Raw genomic sequence first — 23,020 nt, 5'->3', positions numbered from 1 at the left:
CTTGGTCAGGAAAGGCGGGCATGAGGTGCTGACAGCTGGGCTGCTACAGCATCGGGGAGCATTTTGCTGTGGAGCTGATTCCGTGGGCTCCAACTGCGCTCCTTCCGGAGCTTAAGCTCTGCTGCCTGTCCTTGTTCCTCCAGCAGGGCAATGAGAATAGCTCAGCACCCTCCACAGTGCCGTCTGTTGCTGGTGTGCTGTGTGGAGTCTAAAGGGGGGACTTGTGCAACCTGAGGCAAACCATGCCCTGGGAGTCCAACGGCATTGCCCAGGATGACCGCGGGGAGGCAGAGGTCACGCTCTCCAGGTGGGGAGCCCCCTGCACAGGGGTGAGTGCCATCAGGGAACACTGGGGCTCTGCCTGCACTGGCTGCTGCACCACTACGAGCCTCAGGCACAAGCCAACGCAGAGCAGCGTCTCCAACAGCTGGAGGTGGGGCTAAGGCAGGAAGAGGAGGAGTGAGCGTCCGGCAGCGCTGGGCACCTCCCCTCCCGCACACCCTCATTGCCATTCAGAACTGTCTCCCTCGAAGCACTGCGCTCTTGTGCCGGCGCAGCAGGCACACAGATCTGGCCAGGGAGAGGCCCCATTCCACCACCGGCACAGCCACCAGGACCCAGCCGCCAGTGGCACGGAGGCACCGAGAGCACTCCCACGTCCACAGGCTCCGAGGCCAGCACCAAGGGAGCCGATGTGGCATAATGACCACACGGACACCAGGGTGCTTTTAGGATCAGGAACTGCCACTACTTTATTGATGACATAACATCAGCTCTCTCTTACTGAGGGCCTAACTTCATCCCTCATATTGAGGACATAACTTAATTATCCTTGTCGCATCCCCATGTTGAGGACAGGCTCCCTTCTCATACCATTCGCCCCACAGCAGTTCTTTTCCACTAACCATTCATTGGTCAACACCCAGCAACTTCCATGCCTTAATGGCTGGAGAACAAGCAACCCGAGAAGGCAAGGCGGCTCCTGAATCCCCCTTCTTTGTTCCCTCTAAACTCTACATTCCTGATGGCCTCATCGTTAAGAGTCTGATGTTATCACCAACCATGGGGCTTGTCGACCCCCATGGCCACACTCCCACATCTCCCTCTTCTTTATTAACATAAAAAAGCGCGATTAACACAAACTAAAACACAGAGAAAAACTACCAGGCATACTAATTCTGTCTTTAGCAAACTTTGTAACCACACCCCTAGGAGAGGCAGGCACTGAGTGCTGCCCAGCCGGGCGGGGCTCTGGCTGTCCCTCCAGCTCCTGGAGTCCTTGTTTGTGGGTCCTGCATATGCCAGCAGGACCCTCCCATACGTTGTTTTTTGTTTGAGCTGGAGTACAAACCGCGGAGGAGGCCGGATGGACCTATCCTGCTGACACCCATCTAGGACCGGCTCATGTTAAAACACAAGCACAACCTCGGCCCCAGGTTATTAGAGTGTAGGGCCCTTCCCAATGATTGGTGCTTTAATTTTTTACCATGACTTGTGTCCTTTCTTTAACTGAGTTTCTCCCAGATCTGTCTCCCAGATCTGTCTGTTGTCTTCTCTCCTGCATGGACAGACGCAAGGACTTTCTTCTGTCCATCGATTTAAAAATTTAAGAACATAGCATACTTTAGCTGTCCTTCCCTGGGGGTCACACCCCTACCCCCCCTTTTTTGTTTTAGAAGCATAGCTTTAGGGTACCATGGGCCTGTTTAATAATTGCTTGACCCGTGGGGAGAATGAGGTATACCCGTCAGATGTTGAATACCCCACTGCTGAAAAAAAAAAAAGTGGGGTGCATGGGCCCCATATCCTGGCCCACTATCTGTGTTAATCCTTTTTGGAACTCCTAATTTCACATAAGCTGACAGAAGATGTTTACACACATCCTCTGCCTTTTCTCCTGCACGAACAGATGTAAAAATACAATCAGAAAAGGTATCAATTGAAACATAAACATAGCAAAGTTTTCCAAATTCTGGCAAGTGTTTAACAAACAATCCTTTAAGTCTATTACTGTTAATGTCCGTGACTGGGGGAGCACAGCTGGAGATGGCAATCCCGGTTGAAGTGCTCCCATATCTTCCATGACTTCATTAATTTTTCTCAGACCATATAACAGTCTCCATTTTCCATTCCTTTTCTTGATTACAAACACCGGAGAGTTCCAGGGCTAGTCATGGGAACAATATATCTCGCTTTAAGTTGTTAAGCAACTCAGCCTTCGGGCCCTATGTATCCTATTCCTCCTGGATCGAAGGGAAACAGATCCAGCTCCTTTTCGGGGCCTATAGAGCCTGAATCAAAAGGAACATTCAGGTCACCACGGGGCGTAACAGCAAAGGCCTGCGTTGGCTGTAGCAGCGGAGGGGCCGATGGCATAGCAGGCGGATCAGTAAATGAGCCCGCAGCTCCCTCGCTATCTGGCCACATGTCCCTGATTGTGGTCCCACATGGCTCTTTAAGACCTCAGATATTGCTCGCCAGGTGCCGAGCAATCCCGCCTCAACCTTGTTGTTTTTAGTAGCAGAGTCCCACAGCTTGACCTCAGTTTGGTCCCATGTTTCAGGATCATAAACTGTCTGATTCGTAATAAAGGGAATAAGCTGTAAGGTTACCAGGACATTTTTTGTTTCTAAGGTCATACGATTCCCCATAGCGCGAAACTGCTTACCTTCGGCCAGTGAGGGGCAGTTGTGTGTGCGGGTCCGCTTCTCTCAGCTTCAGCTTCTTTTCAGCTCCAGTGCGCCTATTTCCAGCGACTTTCAGTATGAACTTCTTTCCAGCTCTGGTGCGCTTATTTCCAGCGACTTTCAATACGAGCTTCTTTGAGCGGTTTGCTGAGTTTGGCCGAACCTATCTTCATGAGGCGATCAATGTCCCGGTTCCTGTCCTGGTGCCTGTTCTGCTAGCCTGTCCCTATTCATTCCTTTTTTGGTTTTGTCCCTGTTTGGGCGCCATTTGTGGGACATGCAAAGGGATTCTGGGGAGCACCGTCTGGCCACGTGCCTCTGCATTCGTGTGACGCTAGGGCCTGGGCTGCCCAGGGCAGCTGGGAGTCGCTATGCCGCGGTGGGGACCGAGGGCGGGGCGGGGGTCCTGTGACGGGGCGGGGGCGCAGGTGACATCAGAGGACGTGTCACAATGGGGGAAGAAGACGTGTCACAATGGGGGGCGGCTTTTAAGGCAGCCGCAGGCAGCACTGCTGCATTTTGGCCTGAGCCATCGGTGAGTGCAGTACCAGGGGGAAGATGGGGCTAGGCCAGGGCTGGGGCGCAATCGCCTGCCCCCTGAGGGCTTGCTAAGCCTGCAGCCAGGGCCCACCCGCTCGGGGCAGGGCTCGTGGCTGTCACCGCAAGTACTGGCCACAGTCCCTGCTGCCTCCCAGCTCCCTCACCCCCTCTCCTACCTGACCCCAGGGGCCTGCGGCTCCTGCCGTAGCTCCCTCAGCCGCCTCCCAGCTCCCTCACCCCCTCTCCTACCTGACCCCAGGGGCCTGTGGCTCCTGCCATAGCTCCCTCAGCCGCCAGCCAGCTCCCACCCAGCCCCACTGACCTGCTTCCCTCTGACCTCTTTCAGACCATGGTTTTGGCAACTTTCTTTGTCCTGACGTTCCTGGGCTTAATCCATAGCCTGGCGAAGGTTGGGTACAAATTAGATGACGCTACAAATGAGTACATGCGGCAGCGTGCGGAGGAGCTGCAAGAACGCATGATGCAGCTCCTGTTGGAAATGGAGGAGGGGGAGAAGGAGCAGAGCTGGGCACATGTTGGAGCCCTGCTCTTATCTGCATGGCAGCACTGGCGGTTCTGGGCCTGTGTTGGTGTTGCTCTCCTGTTCTTTTGGAACTTGTGGCTGCTCCTTAGAGATATCCCGGAAGATGAAAGCAGCAGTGAGGAGAGCTCCAGCAGCGAAGAAGAGGAGGAAGAGGAAGAAAGAGTACCACCACTCCCCAATGATGCAAGAGATCTGCGTGAATTTGTAGCTCAGCGCATCTACTGGCCACTCCCGGATCCGACCATCAGATGCCCACTGGTGGAGGAGGTTGTGGGAGACCTCCTGCATGTCTTTGACTCAGTCATTCTAAATACTTTCTTTCCGAAGCTGCAACGAGCCATCGGAGTGGGCAGTGCCTTTGAAGGTTGGAATCCCCATGGGAATGATGCTGTCTACCGCCTACTTGTGCCCATGACGGCCCCGCGTGGGCACTCCTTCCACCTGGAGCTGGGCAATGAAGAGGATATGCTGGCGAGGAACTCCTCTATCCGTGTGGAGCTGGAGTGCACGTGCGCAAGGCAGCAGGACTTTGGGGACATGCTGTGCTTCCTCCACCATTCTGAGGATGAGCTGAAAAAACAGGACCCGAGCCTCCTAGACACCCTCTGCACCGATTCCTACCTAGATGCGGAGAAGACTGCAAGGTGGTTCCAGAACTTCGTGAAAACAGCCTGGGTGCTTATCCCTCAGTCGGAGGTTTACAAGGTAAATGTGCTGCCCTCCACCCGCACATGCAAGCTCCAGCTGAGAAATGCTGCCAGGAGAAAACTCACCATTGAGATAATATTTGGGGTGCAGCAAGATGATTCAGACATCTTCCTGAGCAGCCAGATGAGAAGGGGCACCTCTGTCCCCAGCACAACATGGCCACAGAGCTGTGCTGTTGCAGAGAGGAAGTTCTTCCAGCACGTGGCCAGAGAAGCCTTGTTCAACCGCATACACCTCAAGTGCCTGCAGATTTGCGCCCGTATGGTGGTGGGCACAAGCTTTCACACCTACATCATCAAGACTATTGTCATGCACCTCCTGACCACTATCCCCTTGGAATTGTGGCACGAGATGGATTTTCTGCTTCGGCTGGATGATATCATTCGGTACCTGCGCTGCTGTGTGGAAGAGAAGTGCCTCAACCACTTCTTCTTTGGCAACGAGATGGTGCCCGATGTGATTGTCCTGCCACCAGCCTTCCAACTGTCCAGCCTGGTCAACCTCTTCCAGCACCTGAAGCGGAATCCATATGCCAAAGCTGAGGCACTGCAGAAGTTCGAGGTGGTGCGAGATCGGCTCAAAAGACTGCTGATCTACGGACATGAAAGAGACCGTCGTGCACAGCGAGAGCGCTCTGCTGACGGCAGATGATGAACTGCTAGCACTCTGTGGGGAGCCGGACCTCATGCGGCTCCAGAGGCTGCTTCATGGACGCTTGATGCAGAGACTCCTGATACCAACTGGGCTTGGTTCCTCCTTATTTGGGACAGTGGGAGCTTCCCCTTGTCTACTTAACATGCTCCCCACTGCTATGCTACTGTCATATGCCTGCACAATCATTTTTGAATACGCAAGGTTAGTGGAATTTTCCACTGCAAAAACACCTATTGCAAAAACACGTTGTTTCTCACGTGCAGAAAACAGTCAAGTGGTTCCAGGAACTGGTGACAAGCCTGGGTGGCTACGCCTCAGTCACCCGAACTCCAGCTAATATTGCTGCCCTCTACCCGCTTCTGCAAGCTCAGGCTGACCAGTATCTTCAAGGAAACCCTCTCCATCGAGATGATGCTTGGGGTACAGGAAGGCAACTCGGACCCCTTCGTGAGCTTCGAGTAGGCAGAGCGCATTGTTAGCAGCAGCACGAGGTGGCCACAGAGCTGCGCTGTGCCAGAGATGCAGTTCTTGAGGACACAGGTACGCATGCCTGGCACAACACCTTCCACCTTTGGACATCTGCAGCTCTGTGTCTGCATCCTGTTAGGCACCAGCTTTGCCACCCATGCCTTGAAGACAGCTAGCACGCACCTCCTGACCACCATCCCCTTGGCAAGCATGCACAGGAGGGATTTCCAGCCCCAAAGCCAGTGATGATTGTGGTGGCTACGAAGATGACTGACAGACATCCTGCTTGCCACATGCCCCTGAGCTGAGCACGCTGGACATGGAGAAGATGCTGCTCAGCTGGCAGTGGGAATTGCTCGTCCGTGTTCTCTCCACAGCCAAACCACCCTTGGGGGAGGCACACCCCATGCAGCTGAAGAGGCCGCTGCAGGGAGGCTTGAAGTAGAGATTCCTCTTTCCAGCTGGACAGTGACCACCTGGGCTCTCGGGGAGTGTCCATTCATTCCGGGAGCTTTGACCTCTGCAAATATGCCAAAAAAAATTGCTTACTTGAAGAAATGCTTTGTTTGTGAGTGTCTGTACCACTCTCGGTCAGGAAAGGCAGGCATGAGATGCTGACAGCTTGGCTGCCACAGCATCAGGGAACATTTTGCTGAGAAGGTGATCCAATAATCTCCTTCTTTCCCGGTAACAAAGGCATTAACTAAGGCATTTTCTGATGCATTAACAAAAGCCTTAGAAAATGAAGTAGAATACTCTAAGATCGATAAGCAATTAATTGAAGATGTAAATGGAAAATGTTACCTGCAGGTTTAACACAAATAAATGATGGGAGAATTGTTATACCACATTATATTAGATGGTAATTGGAGAACATAATAAAGTATGCTGGGGAGCTGAAATATTATAACAGTTTTTAAGTAGAAAATGGATTGGACCTCATTTGTATACCATTGTCAGACAAGTATCGAAACAATATGTCATACGTCTTAAAAATAACCCACAGACAGGAATCAAACCCCAAATGGGAACAATAGGGAAGGGAAATATTCCTGGGAAACAGTGGCAAATTGATTTTTTAGAACTCCCAAGAAAAGGGGCGTTTAAATGCCTATTGGTACTAACAGACACCTTTTCCAGATGGCCAGGAGCATTCCCGTGTAGAACTAACAAAGCCAGGGAAGTGTCCAAAGTATTGTTGGATGAAATTATACCAAGATTTGGTGTACCCTCAGTAATGTCATCTGACAGGGGACCACACTTCACTGCAGAACTGACCCAACAAGTCAGCAAAGTGCTGGGGATTGATTGGCAACAACACACTCCGTATAGGCCACAGGCAAGAGGCCAAGTGGAAAAAAATGAATCATTTGATAAAACAACAGATTGCTAAAATCTGTCAAGAAACCAATATGCGTTGGTAAAACTAAGACCCTTCGAGACATTGTATGGCAGGTCTTACCAAATGCCATACAAAAGAGAAGATCTAACCCAAGTAGGAAACCAGTATTTGCAACAACATATTCTAGTTTTGGGCAAGCAACTAGAACAAATCAATAAGAACGTTTTAGGCACTAGACCTTTTATTAGTCTCCCAAGGGGGAATATGCACTTTAATAAATATTAGTTGCTGTATGTATGTAAATGAGGCAGGACGAATTGAGACTGATCTAAAAAAAAAAAAAAAAGAAAAAGAAGTTTGGAAAAGACCAAGATCTTACAAAAGGTAGTTCAAGATGACACCTGTGGGGTTTTCAAGAATTATGGAACAAAATGATCTCTTGGTTACCCAACTTCTTGACTTAAGTAATTGTTTATAGGAATATTGATCTCACTTTAACTAGTATTCTTAACTGAAAATTAATTCTTAATTCTTTACTAGTATTCTTAAGTGTATTAGTACAGTGTGCATTTTGGTGCTGTATAAAAGGACTAGATGATTATGAAACCTGAAAGTGTAACCGAATCAAGCACCATGTAGAAACTGGTAAGAATTTTATGAAAACTTTGAATCAAGGAGTGTCAAGGAGTGCTGTAAGCAAAAGAATTTGCCTTAGGATAAAGAAAAGGGGGGACTTGAGACAGGGAACAAGATAAAGGATGTTGATTCCTTAGGTCTTAGCTAGCACAATTAACGACCCAAAGATAAGGGAATAAAAGACTGTATGCATAGGTAATGGAACCAGCAAGAACTGTCTTGACTGCTGAAGTCTGTCAAAGACAGGAAAGGTCAGAAGTTTAGCAGCGAGGAAGACTTCTGGCCTTCATCAAGAGACCACCAGAGTATGCCGGACGACCACCCAAGGACTCCAGTATGCATGCAAATAGGGGCGGGAACCTACATTAATGGTTCTTCAGAGACCTGATGAATATGCAAGAGACGCATGGGAAATGAAATGAATATGTATTTATCCCACTAATATAAGCACACTGCCAGTAACCCTTGGTGCGCAAGCTAGGTGGAGTTATCCCCCTTGCGCCTGGCATGTGTGCACAGTGCCAAATAAACATACCTGCTTTATAACTACTCCGAGGTTATAGAGTCTGATTTCCGCAAATCAATGGCTGTGGCAATCTTCCTGTCTCTGCTGGTTCTGAGCCTTATCCGCACCCTACACGATATGGGCAAACGCTTGAGAGGTCTTGTGTAACTATCATAACAGGAGAGCTGTAAATGTTCCAGTGCTCTAAAAGCCCAGGATCCTTCCCCTTTGCAGTCATACACTGTAGTACACAGGCAGTTCTTCCATGATGTGCAAATCAAACGGTGTCCACATCATGTACTCTAGGATATTGGGAATCATAAGTGAAATCTGAAATCAGATGCTTTCCCTACATTCTTCTATACCAGCATTTTGCCATCCATAGCCCATAATTTTTTTCACAAATGCTTGTTTTGCTGCAAAATGGCTATAATTACACCACATTTTGCCATGTGCTGGAGCATTACCTGGGCCCTTGCAACCCCCAGCAAAGCAGCCGTGTCTCCTATCAAGTACGCTGCTGCTCCCCTCAGAGCTGTGGCAGCCTCTGGGGCCTGTCAGGAATGTCCCAGCCCCCCCCTCAGGGTCATTGATGGCTGTCAGGAATATCCCTACTCACATCATGGGCGTTGGTGCTTGTCAGGAACATCCCTGTCCACCTCAGGGCCCTTGGTGCCTGTCAGGAATGTCCCTGCTCCCCTCAAGGCCATGCAACAGCCTGGCCTGAGCCATCCGTGAGGTGAGTGCAGCAGCAGGGGGAAGGCTGGGATGGGCCAGGGCTGGGGCACAAAAGCTGGCCCCCCGAGGGCTTGCTAAGCCTGCAGCCAGGGCCCAGCCACTCGGGGCAGGGCTCGTGGCTGTCACCGCAAGTACTGGCCACAGTCCCTGCTGCCTCCCAGCTCCCTCACCCCCTCTCCTACCTGACCCCAGGGGCCTGTGGCTTCTGCCGTATCTCCCTCAGCCACCATCCATCTCCCACCCAGCCCCACTGACCTGCTTCTCTCTCACCTCTTTCATACCATGGTTTCGGCAACTTTCTTTTTCCTGACGTTCTTGGGCTTAATCCAGAGCCCAGAGGAGGTCGGCAATGAATTGGATGACGCTACAAATGAGCGCATGCGGCAGTATGCGGAGGAGCTGCAAGAACGCATGATGCAGCTCCTGTTGGAAATGGAGGAGGGGGAGAAGGAGCAGAGCTGGGTGCATGTTGGAGCCCTGCTCTTATCTGCGTTGCAGCACTGGCAGTTCTGGGCCTGTGTTGGTGTTACTCTCCTCTCCTTTTGGCTATTTTTTCTGCTTCATAAAAAGCTCGAGGAGCTTGACGACAGCAGCGACGAGGAGAGCTCCAGCAACGATGAGGACAGGGGAGGACAAGCACCAGTGATCAATGATGCATTGGATGCAGGCAGGTTTATTGCACAGAGCATCCAATGGCGACAGCTAGACCTGACCACCAAATGCCAGCTTGTGGAGGATCTGGTGCACGGCTTTTTCTTTGTATTTGAGTGGATCTTGACAGACACTTTCTTTCCAGTGCTGCATTCACCCATTGGAGTGGGCTGTGCCTTTGAAGGCTGGAGTCCCCGTGAGGATGATACTGTCTACCGCTTCCTTGCACCCATGACGGCTCCTCGTGGGCACTCCTTCCACCTGGAGCAGAACTCCATATGGGAGCTGCCATCAAGGAATTCTCGCATTCGCGTGGAGCTGGAGTGCACGTGCATGTGGGAGCAGGACTTTGGGAACATGGTGTGCTTCCTTCACCAACCTGAGGAGGAGCTGAGAAGAAATCCGGAGCCCAGCCTCCTACAAACTCTGTGCACTGGCTCCTACCTGGATGTGCGTAAAACCTCCTACTGGTTCCAGCAACTGGTGAAATCAACCTGGAAAACTCTGCCTGAATCAGGTGCATGGCAGGTAAATGTGCTGACATCCAGCCGCTCTTGCAGGCTTCATTTGATTGATGACACCGAATCAACCCTGTTCGCTGAGATAATGTTTGGGGTACAACAAGGCGATTCAGACATTTTTCTGAGCAGCGAGAACACTGAGGCTATCTTTACCCCAGACACAATATGGCCACAGAGCTGCGCTGTGGCAGAGATGAAGTTCTTCCGGCACATAGCCGCAAATGCCCAGCAGGACAGTTTCCACCTCAGATGCATGCAGCTCTGTGCCCGGATCCTGGTGGGCAATGATTTTACCACGTATATGTTGAAGACAGTTGTCATGCACCTGCTGACCATCATCCCTTTGGAAAGCTGGCGCAGGAGGGATTTTTTGCAGCGGATGGATGACATCATGCAGTACCTGCGCTCGTGCCTGAGGAAGAAACGCCTGGACCACTTCTTCTTTGGAAACGAGGCAATGCCTGAAGAGATCATCTTGCCCCCAGATTTCCAAACGTCCAGACCACCCAACCTCTTCCAGCACATGGCAAAGGACGGGAATACCTACTCCCAGGCGATGCATGAATTCCGTGAGCTGCAAGATCGGCTCACAAGAATGCTGACCTTTGGGAACTGAAAGAGGCCTTCATGCACAGAGCTCTGCGGGGCGCTCTGCTGACAGCAGGCAATGACCTCCCACCACAGAAAGAAGACGGGAGAACGCAGGACACAGAAAAGGATGGGAAAACTCTGTGCTGCGACCCACTGCCAAGTGCGGCAAGGTCCTTGTATGGACAGTCTACCAAGCGTAGTAACCAGTGATGACTACGGTGGCTACAAAGATAACTATTTGCCACGTGCTGCAGAGCTGAGCGTGCTGGACATGGAGAAGATGCTGCTCAGCTGGCAGTGGGAATTGCTCGTCCGTGTTCTCTCCACAGCCAAACCACCCTTGGGGGAGGCACACCCCATGCAGCTGAAGAGGCCGCTGCAGGGAGGCTTGAAGCAGAGACTTCTTTACCAGCTGGACGGTGACCATCTGGCTCTTGCCCAGTGTCCACTCACTCCGGGAGCTTGGCCTCTACAAAAATGCTAATATATTGCTTGCTTGAACAAATGTTTTGTCCGTGAGTGTCTGTACCACACTTGATCAGGAAAGGCGGGCATGAGGTGCTGACAGCTGGGCTGCCACAGCATCGGGGAGCATTTTGCTGAGGAACTGATCTAATAATCTTCTTCTCTCCCATCTCTCCCATGCTATGGCTGTGGCAATCTTCCTCTCTCTGCTGGTTCTGAGCCTTTTCCACACCCTGCACTATATGGGCAAACATTTGCAAGTTCTTCTGTAACTGTCATATCAAGAGAGCTGTAAATGTCCCAGTGCTCTAAAAGCCCAGGGTCCTTCCCCTTTGCAGTCATACACTGCAGAACACAGGCAGTTCTTCCATGACGTGCAAATCAAATGGTGTCCCTATCATGTACTCTACGTATGGTAGGGCTGTGTCTCCACCCCTGGGGCAGTCGCTTCCAGGTGTATTGGACCCCCCTCCAAGTAAAAGCAAACTGTGGCCTGCACTCTGCTGCTAAAGGGATGGAGAAAAATGCATTAGCTATATCAAGTGTGGCATACCACTTGGCTGCCTTTGATTCCAGTTTGTATTGGAGTTCTAGAATGTCTGGCACTGTAGCACCCAGCGGTGGCGTGACTTCATTCAGGCCACGATAGTCCACTGTCAGTCTCCACTCACCATTAGACTTTCGCACTGGCCATATGGGACTATTAAAGGGTGAGTGAATCTTGCTGATCATCCCTTGGCTCTCCAGTTGATGAATTAGCTTATGGATGGGAATCGGGGAGTCTCGGTTGGTGTGATATTGCTGCCAGTGCACAGCTGTGGTAGCGACTGGCACCTGCTGTTCTTTGATGCTCAGCAACCCAACAGAAGGGTCCTCCGAGAGACTGGGTAATGTAGAAAACTGTTTAATGTCCTCTTTCTCTAAGGCAGCTATGCCGAAAGCCCACCAGTACCATTTTGGGTCCTTGAAATATCCTCTCCTGAGATAGTCCATGCCAAGGATGCATGGAGCATCCAGGCCAGTCACAATACGGTGCTTTTGCCATTCTCTCCCAGTTAGACTCACTTCAGCCTCCAATACTGTTAACTGCTGGGATCCCCCTGTCACCCCATAAATACAGATGGGTTCTGCCCCTATATAGCTTGATGGCATTACAGTACACTGTGCACTGGTGTCTACTAAAGCCTTATACTTCTGTGCGTCTGATGTGCCAGGCCATCGAATCCACACAGTCCGATAAACCCAATTGTGCCTCTCCTCCCCCTGGTTTGAGGCAAGGCCTCTCTAATCCTGGTCAGAATCTTCATTTCTGTGTCTGGAGGACTGCCCACTGGAAATTGGAGCAGCAAGTTTCTCAGAGAACCTCTTTTTTCCAATTGTTTTACCTTGCAACTCATGTACCCATGCCTCTAGGGTCAAGGTAGATTTTCCATCCCATTTTCTCATGTTGTCTCCATGGTCACGTAGGTAAAACCACAGGCCGGCACGAGGTGTGTACCCACTGTATCTTCTTCCTTGCACAGAAGGATGTTTACCCCTGATAGCTGAGGCACTGTTTTGTACAGGTGGGGAGGAAGATAAATTCTCTCTGAGTTGGTGGACCTCTTCAGAATGTTTCTCCAAAGTATTCTCTTTTAGTCTGTGGAACTCCTGAGAAAGTTTTTCCACAGTCGATATGCAGGCCTTTACGGAAAAGGAGAGACTCTTCGTACTGCCGGAGTTATTTAGCCAATTCATCCACCGTGGGTTCCTCGTGGTCTTTTCAGGTCATTACTGCCAATGAGCTGGCATATGATGATGGTGCACTCTGTACAAACTTCTGCCACATGGGTTGTCTACACTTGACTTCATCTGGATCTTTGGATATCTGTTCATTGTCTAGGTCCCTATAAATCACCTCCCGTACAGCCAATTCCCTCAGGAACTGGATTCCCTTCTCTATAGTGGTCCACTTGCCTGGTAGACATACAAGTTCTTCCTTGAAGGGATCCCTTTCCTTCACGACTGACAGGAGACACCTCCAAAGGCTGAAGCCTGGTGCTCCCTTTCCAATTGCTTTGTCAATGCCTGCATCCCTAGCAAGGGATTCCATCTGCCTGGCTTCCCTTCCCTCTAATTCCAGACTATTGGCTCCAGTGTTCCAGCACCAGAGCAGCCAGGTGACAAGCTACTCACGTGGAAAATGACTGAAATCTTTTCACACATCTCATAGCTCACGCTGGTATAGGTTTCAGGTAGTTATTGATGTTTTTTCGACATCTTCATCTTTGTCCTCCTGTTCCTCTGATAACCCGGCCTCGTCTTCTCCATACCTAGTCTTATTAGGAGTTTCTCTGCGTTCTAAATGATCTGACTCTCTAAACCATTTTTTCCTCTTGGTTATGGGTACAACTGACACTGGTACAGTTTGTTTCCTTGGCCCAGTGTTGGGACCCGTTGTAAGGCTTGGAGTGGCCTCTGGGCCTGTCTCAGGGGTTGAAGTGGCCGCAGGGTCTGCCACTGGGGTTATATTGACATTGAATGCAGCTCAGTTAGTATAGGCCAAGCCCCAGTACGTTGCAGTGATTTGTGTATCTCTGGTATTGCCAGGGTGACAACACACCTTTTTCAAGCACTCTACAAGTTTTTTAGGATTTTGCAATTGTTCAGAGGTGAATTTCCAACGCACTGGAGGTGCCCACTGCTCTAGATGCCTGCCCATATTTTCCCACTCTCCCTACCACTCATGACTATCCTGCCTCAGGACAGATCTCTGGATGACACTCTTAAGTATTTGTTTAACCTTAAAGAAAACCTGAAGCGCATTGAGGAGACATAACAATAAGAACATGCTGGTCTGAACATCCCAAGGATGTTCGAACTTTTGGAAGGCTACCATAACTCGCCTGGAGGAGAAGAAAGGGGTAGAGGAGAAAGGGAGAGTGAACAAATGGGAAAAAACATCTTCCCCTAACCCCTCCATAGATAGTCTTCCTGAAGGAAAAGTGTGAAAAGTGTAATTATTAATAGTTTCTGAGGTAGGGTTCCCAAAGTATGGAGTTGACGGCAATGCTGAGTACAAATACCAGATTAGTCTCACGGCCAGTAATTTTATCATATCATAAGCCAGTGTTACACAGTACAGCATAATAATAACCCTATACCAACCCCCCGAAATGGTAAGCAACACAACAGGTAACACTAAGGAATGTGCTATATAACTCAGTTCAGAAAACAGGCACAGCAGACTTGAGATCTCAAAACTCAGCATTACGGTTAGCAACTATTAAACTGATGTAACGCTTATAAGAATTTTCGTTTAACACACTCTGGTCAGATCTGTCTTTATCTCAACCCTTCGGGCCCCACGTTGGGCGCCAAAAGGACTCTTGTGGTTTAACCCGGACAGCAACCAAGCACCACAGAGCCGTTCGCTCACCCTCCCTCTCTGGGATGGGGGAGAGAGTCAGGAAAATGAAGCCTGTGGGTTGAGATAGAGACAGTTTATTAGGACGGAAAATAAATGCAAATAATAATAGTAATGATAACAGTACTACTACTAATAATGTGTACGAAACAAGTGATGCACAAAGCAATTGCTCACCACCTGCTGACCAATGCCCAGCCTATCCCCGAGCAGCCAGTCCCACCACCCCAGCCAGCCCCCCCATATAAATTGTTCAGCATGATATCAGATGGTATGAAATACCCCTTTGGCCAGTTTGGGTCAGCTGTTCTGGGTCTGCAGAACACAGGCAGTTCTTCCATGACATGCAAATGAAACAGTGTCCCCATCACGTACTCTAGGATACTGGAAATTGTAAGTGAAAACTGAAATCAGGTGCTCTCCCTGCATCTTCTATACCAGCATTTTGCCTTCCGTATCCATCCTTTCTTTCACAAATGCTTGTTTTGCTGCAAAATGGCTATAATCACACTACATTTTGCCATGTGCTGGAGCATTACCTGGGCCCTCGCAACCCCCAGAAAAGCAGCCGTATCTCCTATCAGGTACACTGCTGCTTTCCTCAGGGCTGCTGTGGCCTCTGGGGTCTGTCAGGACTGTCCCGGCCCCCCTCAGGGCCACTGGGGCCTGTTAGGAACAATCCTGTCCACCTCAGGGCCCTTGGTGCCTGTCAGGAATGTCCCTGCTCCCCTCAGAGCCACTGCAGCAGTCTGGCCTGCGCCATCGGTGCAGTGAGTGCAGCAGCAGGGGGAAGGCTGGGCAGGCCAGGGCTGGGGCACAAAAGCTGGCCCCCCGAGGGCTTGCAAAGCCTGCAGCGAGGGCCCAGCTGCTCAGGGCAGGGCTCGCAGCTGTTGCCACTGGCGCTGGCCACAGTCCCTGCTGCCAGGGACACTTGCTGCCACCATCCCCTTGGAAGTGTGGCACGAGATGGATTTTCTGCTTCGGCTGGATGATATCATTCGGTACCTGCGCTGCTGTATGGAAGAGAAATGCCTCAACCACTTCTTTGGCAACGAGATGTGATTGTCCTGCCACCAGCCTTCCAATTTTCTGGCCCAGTCAACCTCTTCCAGCACCTGAAGCGGAATCCATATGCCAAAGCTGAGGCACTGCAGAAGTTCGAGGTGGTGCGAGATCGGCTCAAAAGACTGCTGATCTACGGACATGAAAGAGACCGTCGTGCACAGCAAGAGCGCTCTGCTGACGGCAGATGATGAACTGCTAGCACTCTGTGGGGAGCCGGACCTCATGCGGCTCCAGAGGCTGCTTCATGGACGCTTGATGCAGAGACTCCTGATACCAACTGGGCTTGGTTCTTGGACTGTCCATTTCATTGGGAGCTTTGGCCTCTGCAAAGATTCCAATAAATGTCTTGCTTGAACAAACACTTTGTCTGTGAGTGTCCTCTTTGAGCCACTGGGGCCTGTCAGGAATGTTCCTGCTCCATTCAGAGCCATTGGGGCCTGTCAGGAACGTTCCTGCTCCCTTCAGAGCTGTTGGGGCCTGTCAGGAACGTTCCTGCTCCCTTCAGAGCCGTTGGGGCCTGTCAGTAACGTTCCTGCTCCCTTTAGGGCCACTGGGGCCTGTCAGGAACGTTCCTGCTCCCTTCAGAGCCGTTGGGGCCTGTCAGGAACATTCCTGCTCCCTTTAGGGCCGTTGGGGCCTGTCAGGAACGTTCCTGCTCCCTTTAGGGCCATTGGGGCCTGTCAGGAACATTCCTGCTCCCTTTAGGGCCGTTGGGGCCTGTCAGGAACGTTCCTGCTCCCTTCAGAGCCGTTGGGGCCTGTCAGGAACTTTCCTGCACCACTCAGGGCTGTTGGGGCTGTTGCTCCCCCCGTCCCTCTGTTGGGACTGCTACTCCCCCAGTCAGGGCTGCTCCCCCAGCCCCTCTCCACCACTGGCATCCCCCAGTGTCACTGCCTGGCCCTGAACGGCGGTGCCTCAGCTCTTGCCAGGGATTTTTCAAGATCAATCTGTGTTAACCAAGCAACTGAAAGAGCTGGAGGTCTGGATGAGAGACAAGAACTGGCACTGGCCAGATTCATGAAGACAATAATGCAATCTGCACAGCCCTCTGCACCCCAACAATTAGTACCATGAATTTAGACTTTGCCAGTAATCCGCTTCAAAGCATGTTCAGTACAGCAGTAGGCTTACACTCCAAGGGGTTCCAGGCAACCTGGCCATTTCTCGTCAGTGTCCACCAGGGCCGTGACTTGGACATGCATCATAGAGGACCTGGTGGGAGAACTCCTGTGTGTCTTCTTATTGCTCCTGTTGATTACTTTCTTTCTGCTGCTGCAGCCAGCTATCAGGGTGGGCAGTGGTTTTCAAGGCTGGAGACCCCTCGAGGATGATGCTGCCCACCACCTGCTTGTGTCCTTGAAGCCTCCTGCTGGCCTGTCCTTCCACCTGGAGCTGGACACTGCAGGGAAGATGCCCACAAGGATCTTCTTGTGGAACTGCGGAGCAGCTTGTGGGAGAGGTGCTTTGCTTCCTGCACTACTCTGAGGATGAGCTCCAGCTAATGGATGCCTTCAATAGAACCATCCTCATTTAGGTGGTTTGGGCTGTAGCAAGGTGACTCAAACATCTTCCTGAGCAGCCAGAAGGCAGAGGCCAGCTTTACCCCCAGCACGAGCTGGCCACAGAGCTGCAGTGTGGCAGAGATGAAGTTCTTCAGGCACATGGTCAGGCATCCCTGACATGACAGCTTCTCCATCAGATGTCTGCAACTTGTCACCCATATCGTGGTGGTCACAGGTATTTCTACATATGCCTTCAAGACTCCTGTCATGTACCTCCTACCACTGTCTAGCTAGTACAGGAGACCGGATGATATCCTGCAGTACCTGTGCTGTTGTATGGAGGATAAATACCTCAACCACTTCCTCTTAGGAAAAGAGACTTTGCCTGAGGAGAAGTTTGGGTGCAGCAAGGTGACTCAGATGTCTTCCTGTGCATTTGGTAAGTCAAGGCTGACTTTACTGGCTTTTTTTTTTTCTTTTTCTTTTTTTTTTTTTTTCTCTCTGATAGGACTGTACTTTTCAAGGAGCATTTGGTCATCTCACGATATTATATTCAACCTTCACAAATTCTTAGGATTTTCAGCTGTATCTTTTGTTTGGGTTGTGTTTAGAATGAGGTGTATCACCTCACTGCCGAGGCGATCGGCTCCGGGGCAGACGCGTTCTGCAGCGGAGCGGGGGATCGGGACAGGCAGGGCTTTTTTTCCGACATCGAGGCCGCTCGAGGGAGCCGCCAGGACTCGGCAACCCCCGCGAGGGAGGCTGACGAGCCGTAGGCGGAGCCAGCAGCGCCCCCTCCCCGGCCGTTCAAAAGCGGCCCCTAGGGAGCGCGGCGAAAAGGGCGGGCAAACAGGGTGGGCAAACATGGCGGGGCGCCTCAGAAGGGCGCGGCGCGTCAGAAGGGTGGGCGCGGCAGTGCGCGCAGGCAGGGCGAGCAAGGAGGGCAGGGAGGGCGGAGTTTCCCCCCCCCCCCCGCCCATAAGAACATCTTTAAGGGCTGTCGACCCCTAGCTAGGCTGCGATGGTCTTCACGAGGCAGAGCGCTCTCTCTAGACAGTCTGTGGCCACCCAGACTGACCGCCTGCTCAACAATGCGGCAGTTCAGGTCTCTGGGTGCAGGGACTGCCTGAGCCTGTTGCTGCCATCTGAGGGAGGCAGAGGCACCGTGTGTGTGAGGTGCGAGCAGGTGGACGGCCTGGTCCGCCTGGTGGCAGAACTCAAAGAGGAGGTGGAGAGGTTGAGGGCTATCAGGGAGTGCGAGCGGGAGACAGACTGGTGGAGCGACTCCCTGCAGGGCCTGAAGGAGAGGTACCGGGGTGAGACACCCCAAATGGGGATGGACCCCCTGCCCTGTCGCTGTCGGGCAGAGGGAGGCGACCTAGAAGTTGAGGAGGGATGGAGACAGGTCCCTGCTCGACCTTTCAGGCAACGCCCCCCCCTACCGGCCCCACCTTCCCAGGTGCCCTTATGTAACAGATTTGAGGCCCTGGAGTTTGAGAGACCGGTGGGTGAGGACGAGGTAGAAAGTCTACCCAGGAGGATGCCTAGGGCGAGGAAGCCAACTCCACGCCTCAAGACTGCCTCCACCAAGAAAGACAGAAGGGTGATCGTAGTAGGCGACTCCCTTCTCAGGGGAACAGAGGGCCCTATTTGTTGACCTGACCCTACCCGTAGGGAAGTCTGCTGGGGCCAGGGTCAGGGATGTTGCCAGGAAGCTTCCCAACCTGGTTCGCCCCTCTGACTACTACCCTCTTTTGATAGTCCAGGCTGGCAGTGATGATCTTGAAGAGAGAAGCCTGAAGGCTATCAAACGGGACTTTAGGGGACTGGGACGGTTAGTGGATGGAGCAGGAGTACAGGTGGTGTTTTCATCTATCCCTGCAGTAGCAGGGAGGAGTACTGAGAGGACACGGAAAGCCCACCTGATTAACACGTGGCTCAGAGGCTGGTGCCAACACAGAAATTTTGGGTTTTTTGACCATGGGGCGCTTTACTCGGCACCCGGCCTGATGGCTGCAGATGGGTCCCTATCTCTAAGGGGAAAGCGGATCCTAGCCCAGGAGCTGGCAGGGCTCATTGAGAGGGCTTTAAACTAGGAAAGAAGGGGGATAGGACTGAAAGAAGGCTTGTTGGAGCTGTGCCAGGGGGAACAATGGCAAAGCCGGGGAAGAAGGCAATGGCCCAGCTGAAGTGCATCTACACTAATGCACGCAGCATGGGTAACAAACAAGAGGAGCTGGAAGCCATCGTGGAGCAGGAAGGCTATGACTTGGTTGCCATCACGGAAACGTGGTGGGACCACTCTCATGACTGGAGTGCTGCAATGTCTGGCTATAGGCTCTTCAGAAGGGACAGGCAGCACAGAAGGGGTGGTGGTGTGGCTGTCTATATTAGAGAGTGTTTAGATGTTGAGGAACTTGAGGCTGGGAATGATAAGGTTGAGTCCCTATGGGTTAGGATCAGAGGGAAGGCCAACAAGGCAAGCATCCTGGTGGGGGTCTGTTATAGACCGCCTAACCAGGATGAGGAGACTGATGAGGAGTTCTACAGGCAGCTGGCAGAAGCCGCGAAATCGTCAGCGCTTGTTCTCATGGGGGACTTCAACTTCCCAGACATATCCTGGAAGCAAAACACAGCGCAGAGAAAGCAGTCTAGGAGGTTTCTGGAGAGCGTGGAAGATAGCTTCCTGACGCAGCTGGTTAGAGAGCCTACCAGGGGAGGTGCCCCGCTAGACCTTCTGTTCACAAACAGTGACGGACTGGTGGGAGATGTGGTGGTCGAGAGCTGTCTTGGGCAGAGTGACCACGAAATGGTTCAGTTCTCTATTCTTGGCGAAGTCAGGAAGGGGACCAGTAAAACCGCTGTCTTGGACTTCCGGAGGGCTGACTTTGAGCTGTTCAGGACACTGGTTGGCAGAGTCCCTTGGGAGGAGGTTCTGAAGGGCAAAGGAGCCCAGGAAGGCTGGGCACTCCTCAAGAAGGAAATCTTAATGGCTCAGGAGCGGTCTGTCCCCACGTGCCCAAAGACAAGCCGACGCGGAACTAGACTGGCCTGGCTGAGCAGAGAGTTGTGGCTCGAGCTTAGGAGAAAAAGGAGGGTTTATAATCTTTGGAAAAGAGGGCGGGCTACTCAGGAGGACTATAAGGATGTTGCGAGGCTGTGCAGGGACAAAATTAGAAAGGCCAAAGCTCATCTGGAGCTCAATCTGGCTACTGCCGTTAAAGATAACAAAGAACGTTTTTACAAATACGTCAAGGCAAAAAGGAGGACTAAGGAGAATCTCCATCCTTTACTGGATGCGGGGGGAAACTTAGTTAGAAAAGATGAGGAAAAGGCTGAGGTGCTCAATGCTTTCTTTGCCTCAGTCTTTAGCGGCAAGACCGGTTGTTCTGTGGATACCTGGTACCCTGAGCTGGTGGAAGGGGATGGGGAGCAGGATGTGGCCCTCGCTATCCATGAGGAAATGGTTGGCAACCTGCTACAACACTTGGATGTACGCAAGTCGATGGGGCCGGATGGGATCCACCCGAGGGTACTAAGTGAACTGGCGGAGGAGCTGGCCAAGCCGCTTTCCATTATTTATCAGCAGTCCTGGCTATCAGGGGAGGTCCCAGTCGACTGGCGGCTAGCAAACATGACGCCCATCTACAAGAAGGGTCGGAGGGTAGACCCGGGGAACTATAGGCCTGTTAGCTTGACCTCAGTACCAGGGAAGCTCATGGAGCAGATTATCTTGAGTGTCATCACGCGGCACTTGCAGGGCAAGCAGGCGATCAGGCCCAGTCAGCATGGGTTTATGAAAGGTAGGTCCTGCTTGACGAACCTGATCTCCTTCTATGACCAAGTGACGCGCTTGGTGGATGAGGGGAAGGCTGTGGATGTGATCTACCTTGACTTCAGTAAGGCTTTTGACACTGTTTCCCATAACATTCTCCTCAAGAAACTGGCTGCTCGTGGCTTGGACTGGCATACGCTTTGTTGGGTTAAAAACTGGCTGGATGGCCAGGCCCAAAGAGTTGTGGTGAATGGAGCCAAATCCAGTTGGAGGCCAGTTACTAGTGGAGTCCCCCAGGGCTCAGTGCTGGGACCAGTTCTCTTTAATATCTTTATCGATGACCTGGATGAGGGGATCGAGTGCACCCTCAGTAAGTTTGCAGATGACCCCAAGTTAGGTGCGTGTGTCGATCTGCTCGAGGGAAGGAAGGCTCTGCAGGAGGATCTGGATAGGCTGGACCGATGGGCTGAGGTCAACTGCATGAAGTTCAACAAGGCCAAGTGCCGGGTCCTGCATCTGGGGCACAACAACCCCAAGCAGAGCTACAGGCTGGGAGATGAGTGGCTGGAAAGCTGCCTGGCAGAGAAGGACCTGGGAGTACTGGTTGGTAGTCGGCTGAATATGAGCCAGCAGTGTGCTCAGGTGGCCAAGAAGGCCAACAGCATCCTGGCTTGCATAAGAAGCAGTGTGGCCAGCAGGTCTAGGGAGGTGATTGTGCCCCTGTACTCGGCTCTGGTGAGGCGCACCTCGAGTACTGTGTTCAGTTTTGGGCCCCTCGCTACAAGAAGGACATGGAGGTGATTGAGAGAGTCCAGAGAAGGGCAACGAAGCTGGTGAGGGGTCTGGAGAACAAGTCTTACGAGGAGCGGCTGAGGGAGCTGGGCTTGTTTAGCCTGGAGAAGAGGAGGCTCAGGGGAGACCTCATCACTCTCTATAGGTACCTTAAAGGAGGCTGTAGAGAGGTGGGGGTTGGTCTGTTCTCCCACGTGCCTGGTGACAGGACGAGGGGGAATGGGCTAAAGTTGCGCCAGGGAAGGTTTAGGTTGGATGTTAGGAAGAACTTCTTTACTGAAAGGGTTGTTAAGCACTGGAATGGACTGCGCAGGGAGGTGGTTGAGTCGCCATCCCTGGAGGTCTTTAAAAGACGTTTAGATGTAGCCCTTAGTGATACGGTTTAGTGTAGGACTTCCTAGTGTTAGGACAAAGGTTGGACTAGATGATCTTGGAGGTCTCTTCCAACCTAGACGATTCTGTGATTCTGTACTTCATGTGGGTTCAGGTGTGGAAGGAAGAGACCACTCTGCTGCCAAGTGGCCAGACATATAACCCACAGAGGGTGTCTCAGGAAAATCCAGCCACATGGCGTCAGATCCCACAAACTCTGCTGCAAACCCTGCCTATGATCCAGTTGTAAGAGGGACAATCCCAGTCATCTCCTGCTGGCTTTCACAGTTGGTATAAATTTTTCTTGGTATTTTGGGAGAGGGATGTTGATGGATATAAAGGAAAACAACAATTTCCCCTGGTAGGTATGGGACATTTTCACGTCTTTCCTACTTTGCTGGCCTTAGCCACCTGTACTTGTCACAGGGTGCTTGCATCACACTGACTGGGGTGAGGTACACTCCCGGGGTCCCAGCCCTCCAAAAATTTCAAATAATTTTCATTGCGCTCAAGGAGCTGACTCATCTCTCAGCATTGGCGTGGACAACTCGTTCTTCCTCTGGGTCTGCCATCTGGATCTCTCGTCTCGTAACACTGCCTTGCCCACCAGAGGGCAGAAACAGGGCTGAAGTGGCTGGCCATCAGCCCTCCATAACAATGCTGGTCTCTGCTAGGGCACCCAGCTCACCCCACGCAGAGATGCCTGAGCAATACCAGAAGTGTAGCCCAGGAATCATGTCTCACCTGATTCCTTTCCTGCCCAGCTGGGGAAGACTGGCCCTGTATTTGTAGGGCTTTACCTTTAACTGAGCAGCCAGAATTTGCGCTTAACCACCAGGGCAATAGTTCAGTCAAACACAGATCTTGTTTCACAACGTCAAGTAGGGTTAATACATTACAAGGCTCATTGACTTGATGACATGGATGGAGGGAAGGGAACAGCAGCCCATCTCGTTGCTTGATAGACAAGGAGGAAAATCCCGCTCTCTGGGACAGACAGCATGTGAAAATCTCTGTGGTCTCTGCTCTTGTCGTTCCCTTCAGTATATGTATTGTCA

General features: G+C 51.7%; 2 protein-coding genes across 3 annotated transcripts; both read left to right on the top strand.

Annotated features, from left to right (window-relative positions):
- Nucleotides 1-105: 105 nt before the first annotated feature.
- On the top strand, nucleotides 106-7,295 carry LOC308195258 (inositol 1,4,5-trisphosphate receptor-interacting protein-like 1). Its single transcript, XM_080592342.1, has 2 exons — nucleotides 106-3,222; nucleotides 3,574-7,295. The coding sequence occupies exons 1-2, from the start codon at nucleotides 3,139-3,141 to the stop codon at nucleotides 5,128-5,130; spliced, it is 1,641 nt and encodes a 546-aa protein (XP_080448468.1). The 5' UTR covers nucleotides 106-3,138; the 3' UTR covers nucleotides 5,131-7,295.
- A 1,047-nt stretch (nucleotides 7,296-8,342) lies between these two features.
- Nucleotides 8,343-13,337, top strand: LOC308195261 (inositol 1,4,5-trisphosphate receptor-interacting protein-like 1). 2 transcript variants are annotated; one of them, XM_080592346.1, is made up of 2 exons: nucleotides 8,343-8,823; nucleotides 9,153-13,337. In XM_080592346.1, exon 2 carries the CDS (start codon nucleotides 9,201-9,203, stop codon nucleotides 10,608-10,610), a length of 1,410 nt encoding a protein of 469 aa, XP_080448472.1. In that variant the 5' UTR covers nucleotides 8,343-8,823; nucleotides 9,153-9,200; the 3' UTR covers nucleotides 10,611-13,337. The 2 variants fall into 2 exon arrangements, with proteins under 2 accessions (XP_080448472.1, XP_080448471.1); XM_080592345.1 differs by having other exon boundaries at nucleotides 8,343-13,337.
- The last annotated feature ends 9,683 nt before the right edge of the window (nucleotides 13,338-23,020 follow it).

This window comes from Anser brachyrhynchus, assembly GCF_964034855.1.
Source record: "Anser brachyrhynchus genome assembly, chromosome: 5".
Lineage (NCBI taxonomy): Eukaryota > Metazoa > Chordata > Aves > Anseriformes > Anatidae > Anser > Anser brachyrhynchus.
The sequence above is the reverse complement of the archived record's forward strand: the minus strand, read 5'-3'. Positions and strand labels throughout refer to the sequence as shown.